General features: G+C 39.7%; 1 protein-coding gene across 1 annotated transcript; it reads right to left on the bottom strand.

Moving 5' to 3' along the window:
* Positions 1 to 3,336: 3,336 nt before the first annotated feature.
* On the bottom strand, positions 3,337 to 3,825 carry LOC139191098 (uncharacterized). The gene has a single exon (XM_070811604.1). It carries the CDS (start codon positions 3,823 to 3,825, stop codon positions 3,337 to 3,339), a length of 489 nt encoding a protein of 162 aa, XP_070667705.1.
* Positions 3,826 to 6,737: the final 2,912 nt, after the last annotated feature.

The following is a 6,737-nucleotide window of genomic DNA, read 5'->3' on the forward strand; positions in this document are numbered from 1 at the left end:
TGGATCTAGTATATCATATGATTACTTATCATCCAAGCATCTAATCTAATCAAGTGCTTTGTTTTTTACTTGATTAAGTATACAATTTAGGAAACAAGAGAGCCTCTGCAATCTGCATTACCATATTTGGACAACTAAAGGGTTTAGGGTTTAGTTTTATATTAGAAGAAGAGTATCTATTGATCTATCTAAGTCATTATTTTAAGCAACCATCTTTGGTGTGCTTGAGGGAGCAATTTCCAAGTTGGTAAGCCTCGTGAATTAAAGGGATAAGAGCTATGATTCAAATAATCAGATCAGCTTTTCTATCCTAATCAGTGCGTGCACGTGTAAACTGCTAGGGTTTACGAGACGTGGCAGAAACTAGACCAGGTGTCAAATAATGTTATTTTATCTGTTGGACAAGGATTGTCTGCACTCCTAGTTGTGGTGCCCTTATATGCCCTTCTATTTTGTACGGTCACGATTAAGCCACGTCAATATTTTATATTTTTATTATTTTTTGTCTTATTATCTCATTAAAAAATTAATATAAAATATTGACGTGGCTTAACCGTGACCGCACAAAATAGGAGGGCATGGAAGGGCACCACAACTAGGAGGGCAGACAATCCTTATCCTTATCTGTTCCTTTCCTGTCTCCCTCTCTCGCACTTTTTTCTTTTTTGTTCAGGTGATATTTTTTCTCTACACGTCAAGTGATGGTGATATTTACTATCTTATTTATTATTATTTAATGAGTTTGAATTTTAAAATCTATGTAATAGATAGATAATAATCTCAAATTTTAAGTTCATCTAGTGGTAATAACTAATAAGTAGGGTTATAAGTATCATTACCTCTTAACGACGGTGAGCAAAAATGTGTCATTTTGTTTATTCAGTCTAGTATCTCATAGGTGAGAGGCCAAGGTTGAGCGAAGTCTTGAAATTCATAATAAATTCAATTGTCTATGTGCGCATGAGTATACATTTGGTATGAATTTCGCATGGCACGAATGATAATAGTTATTCACGTTTACGTAAATGATTGTTAGCATTCCTGTATTTTAAGTGGCCAAAGAGATTTCGATGGTTTCTGTTTTGAGGTTATATTGTTGTTTGTGAGGTCAAACATTTTTCTGAGGTACAGTCTGTTACGCTGCTGATTAACTTCATCCCTAATCAACCAATTTCTCAGCTGGGTTTGTCTAAAATATTTGACATTAGCCAAAATTAGATTCTGAAGTAACATTACAGATAGGAAATAATAGAGCCAGGAAAAAGAATAGGCTCTTCTTCGGCTTGCTCACGAGCAAATTCAATCACGTACGCATGTAATTATACATAGCAATGTCAGTCGCGTATGCATGCGTACGTTGATTTCGGTAATTGATGCTTATGAAATCCTTGATATGAATCAGCGATCAACTCTAACTTAAGCATGAACAACTGACTATATCATCTCATGATTGTACGAAGTTCAAATGATTACATCATTTTGCTTTATGGTTATTGGTCGATTCTTGTAATTGCTTTATGGTTTTGGAAGGTGAGCTCGGGGAGGGTCCTATGCAATTTGGACGGACACGGGACTCCAAAGGTGCCAAGAATAAAGATAGCAAATTGTACGGAGGGGGGATTTTTTTGCAAGCTTAATAAAGTAGTAGAATTTAAATTGGTCGAGACAAGCAAATCTATTTTAATAATAATAATAATAATAATAATATTGGATTTACGGATTTCAATTAGTCTTGTCAATTTTGCACATGCACATTTTATCGTGTGAATGTAGTATTGAACGAGAAAATTTTCAGGATTTCGGACACAAATGCCAGCTGGTGTTCCGGGCCTATCAAAATTAGACAGCTGGATCTCTTTTTCTTTTCTTATTAAAAAATGAACTGCAACACAATGGAGAGCTTCAACGTTTCGTTTAATTTGTTGACCGGTTGGATTTTCCCAAATCTCCATCTGACGTCGTTAGGGGGAATAACCCAGGTTCTGATTTTTGGGGTTGTGAGGTGATGAGGAGTTTGGGAAGAGGTTACGGTTGCGGGAGTTGACGAATGGAAATTGGTTTCTAGAGAAGAGGAGAAGGTAAAAATTGAAGAGAGTGAGGGGTTTAGGAGAATTAGGGCTCTTGAAATGCTCCTTCAAGTTTCAACGTCTCCACCTTCATTTTTTATTTTTTTAATATTTATGTGGGCCCCTATGACATGTGGTGTCTAATCATTGTTTACGTGAACGTCATGTCACCAGTTAACAGTTGACTTAACAACAAACTTAACGTGTGTATGAAAGTGTCCCAAAATTATGACCTTATGTACCACTATGGGATGAAAAAAAATTCATGTATTAAATGTTGAAAACCAAGAAACTTCAGGGTAATAATCTGAGATTAACCCAAATTTAAATTTGAGATTGAAGGTTTCAAATTCTATTTTTTTTTTTTCACGCAAAAATCATTAATTTTTATATTTATTAATCCAAACAAAAATATTGATGCCGACTTTTATCAAAATTTTAAGTTTAATTTTCTCCTCCAAATATAATAATGATACAGTTTTGGTCTGTGGTGGTGCTTCGCGGCTGGGAATCTACTTACAAAAGGTGTTGACGGGTTCGTGCGAAGGCCACCAATCACCTCCAATCCCCACCCCCACGCCCTAACTTTTCTCCTTCATTCATATTAACAAGGCATTTATACCGGTCAACTATATGCTCATTTTTTTTTTCCAAAGGAAAGAATATATTAAAGACGAATCTTAAGGTTTAGATCTTGAGCAAGAGCATTAAACAAAAAAGCTGGGCCAACACAATCCCAAATAAAGTCTCGACCTTCCTTAAACACATGCTTAGCCACCAAGTGAGCAGCATGATTGCTCTCCCTAGGCACAAACGCGAACGTCACCGACGTCAACTTTCGCGCTAGAATCTCGATGTCGCCAAGAACACAATCCAAGCTAAAGTCAGCAGACACTTCCTTCCTGATCATTTGAATAATCAACTTAGCATCGGATTCAACAAAAACATGATTGAATCTATGGGTAATGCAAACCGCCATAGCAGTACGGATCGCAATAGCTTCGGCCGCAGCTGCGCTGTGACAAAGCACAGTACCCGAGCCACCCGCAGCTTGGAGCACCCCGGCAAAGTCACGCCCCACCCAACCCACACCAGCACAATGAGTTTCCTTACATCAGGCCACATCCGTGTTGATCTTGATGGTCCCGTACTTTGGTCTTTGCCAATAAGGGATTGGACGGGCAGCAGCAGCAAAGGATCCTACTTCCTTGGCCCAATCGTCACCTTCCACACTAGCTAAAGCATCCCTAAATTCATTGATGTTCTTCCTCTATAAATCTACAACTTCTAGAGGTTGGCGATGCAGCCCATTAAAGACAGCATCGTTTCTGTTTTTCCAAAGTCTCCATAAACCAAAAGCAAATTCTTGGCATATCTCATCTGCGTTTTCCCTACCCTTGACACACTCATGGAACTTTCCCCAGCTTTCAAGAAAATCAACTCCTTCCAATTCGTGGGAATTCAGATGGAGAGGAGAGCAAAACCAAAAAAGATGACTGAATTTACATCGGAAAAATAGGTGGTTCTCCGTTTCATCCAGCGCATTGCACACACCACACACATTATCAACCCTCATGTGTCGTCTCTGAAGGTTGCTTCGCACAGCCAAGGCATTACTGCAACATCTCCAAATGAAAAACTTAATTTTATTAAGGACCTGCAGGCGCCATATCCTGGACCAAACTTGGTTTAGCTGCTGCTGTTCACTAGGGGCACCTCGGCCCTTCTTACCCAAAACACCATTTACCAACAAGTCCATTGCCACCCCATAGCCGGATTTCACGGAATAAACCCCATTCGTAGAATGATGCTACACCAATCTGTCTTCATAACCAAACTGACTTAACCGAATACTAAGAATAGTAACAGCATCCTCACGGTGGAAGCTGGCAGAAATGATGTTAGCCTTCCAAGAGTTAGAGCCCGGATATATTAGATCGCTAACCATGGTGGCATCAAGGTCCTCTCTAGGTCGAATTCGAAAGGTTGAGGGTTTAGGGAACCACGGGTCTTCCCTAATATTGATGCACTCTCCATTTCCCACCCTCCATCTAATCCCATTCTGCAGAACCTTGCGGGCTTTAAAAATGCATTTCCATCCCCAGGAAGTATTCTTTCCTCTCCCTGCTTCATTAAAGGATCTTCCAGGATGGTATTTGTCTCTAAAAACAGAAGCTAAAAGGGACGACGGATTGAGGGACAATCGCCATCCAATTTTAGCCAGAAACGCCAAGTTAAAGCACTGAATATCCTTGAAACCCAAGCCTCCTGACTTCTTTTGTTTCGTTACCCTCTCCCAGGATACCCAGTGAACCCCTTTACGTTGATCGTTGCCTTTCCACCAGAAGTTCCGAATGGCTTTCTCAACATCCCTGCAAACACCAATAGGAAGCTTAAAACAGCTCATGGCATAATTCGGTAAAGCCATGGCCACAGCTTTAATCAAGACTTCCTTTCCAGCTTGAGATAAAAATTGTTCAGTCCATCCAGCCAGCCGAGCTTCCACCTTGTCACGAACCTCCGCAAAAACAACTTTTTTGGAGAGTCCGAAATCAGCCTGCAACCCTAAATACTTTCCAAACCCCTGCTTGCATTGGATCCCCAACGTTTCCTCAATTTCCATCTTAATTCGATTTGAGGTTTTAGGGCTAAAGAACACCGAACTCTTAGTCAAATTGATTTCTTGACCAGAACCGCGAGCATACACCTTCAGAACCTCAACAACAGCTTTCGCTTCGTCCACTGTGGCGTTGCCAAACACTACAAAATCATCAGCAAAGAGAAGATGGGTCAGCGGGATCCCATTCGGCGTAAACCTGAAACCATGTAGAGCACCTTGTTCTAGCCCTTTCCTGAGCAACATCGAAAGACCTTCAGTACAGAGGAGAAATAAGAAGGGAGAGAGTGGGTCTCCCTGTCTCAACCCCATCTGCGGCAGGATGTAACCAGTCGGGGTTCCGTTGATCAGAATGCTGAAAGAGACAGTGGAAATACATTCCTTTATCCACTTACAAAAGAGCGGCGCAAACCCCATCTTAGCCATCATGGTAATGAGGAAGTCCCATTCAACCCGATCGTAGGCTTTAGCCATGTCCAGTTTGATAGCCATACCAGCCTGATCCTCCCTCCTTTGATGAAGCAGGGAATGAAGGACTTCGTGAACCATAAGAATATTGTCCTGGATTTGCTTTCCAGCTACAAAGGCAGATTGATTATCACCAATCACTTTAGGCATCACCAATTTTAGCCTGTTGGTGAGAACCTTAGCAAGGATCTTATATATTACATTGCACAGCGCAATGGGTCCATATTGCGCCATGTTCTTGGGGCATTTCACTTTTGGAATAAGCACCAAATTGGTATGGTTTAGCTTTCACAGCAGAGTACCAGAGTGCCAAAATGCTTGAACAATCTTTACAACATCCTCCCCCACAATATCCCAGTGATCTTGATAAAAACATCCAGAGAAGCCATCCGGTCCCAGGGCCCTAGAAGGAGGGATTTGAGATACTGCCAACAAAATTTTCCCCACTAGACACCGGGGCATTAGCCTTCCCTATTTGCAGCAGTGGTGCAGTACCAACTTCACACCTAAACCAAGAGGAGGCAAATTGTCTGCCCTCCTATTTGGGTGTTATTCTTATTAGGGGTGGGTTCGGTTTAATTCGGTTCGGTTTTTTGCCAAAACCGAAACCAAACCGAAATTTCGGTTCGGTTCGGTTCGGTTCATTTTTTTTTCGGTTTTTTTCGGTTCGGTTTTTTTTCGGTTCGGTTTTTTTCGGTTCGGTTTCGGTTTTTTGTTTTTTTTTTCTTTCAAAAAATGAAAAACATTGAAATTTTAAATTTTAACGTATCCAACACAATCATAACACAAGCATTCTAACTATAATAAAAGACAATGAAAATAAACATTTAAAGTTGAACTAAAATCATCAATCAAGTCTTCCAAAGTCCAAACTAACAACATCACAACACAAAAATCGTACAAATGACTTAGAAAAGTTAAATTGTATGATGTTGTTCAAAGATCAGGGTTGTTTGCTTGTAACTGCATGTTGACAACTTGATTAGTAAAAGAAATGCGTGGGTGGATTTATTTAGTGTGTGTTGGATTCTTTTCCATCACAAATTCCCTAAGTAATCTACCCGAAATAAATGTTTATAGATTCTGTTACATGTTATATGAGAGTAGATTTGGAAAAGAAAGCTGAGACAAAAGTAGACAGTGCTATGGAGATGGACGTAGGTACTTCATGATGAGGTTTGGCTCCGGAACCTTATATGGGGGATAAATAATAGGTTAGGGTTTAAAGTTTTTATAGGACTTTTTTTTAATATTTTGAGCTTAAAGTTTGGCAACACATTAGGTTTAGCATATTTTAACTTACAAATTGGGTTTAGAAAATAATATCCAAAACAAATAATTAAATAAAAAAATTAATTTAATTAATTCGGTTCGGTTCGGTTTGGTTCGGTTTCTAGATCACTAAAACCGAACCGAACCAAAAGAATTCGGTTCGGTTCGGTTTTTTCAATTCGGTTCGGTTTTTTTGTTCGGTTCGGTTTTTTCGGTTTCGGTTCGGTTTGGTTTTCGGTTTTTTTCGGTTTTCGGTTTTTTGAACCCACCCCTAATTCTTATCCCTTTCTATTTGTACGGTCACAGTTAAGTCA

This window comes from Malus domestica, chromosome 02 (assembly GCF_042453785.1).
Source record: "Malus domestica chromosome 02, GDT2T_hap1".
NCBI lineage: Eukaryota > Viridiplantae > Streptophyta > Magnoliopsida > Rosales > Rosaceae > Malus > Malus domestica.

Bases quoted from the DNA above. Each gene is read 5' to 3' on its own strand.
- LOC139191098 (XM_070811604.1), bottom strand. From the start codon at position 3,825: ATGGACTTGTTGGTAAATGGTGTTTTGGGTAAGAAGGGCCGAGGTGCC.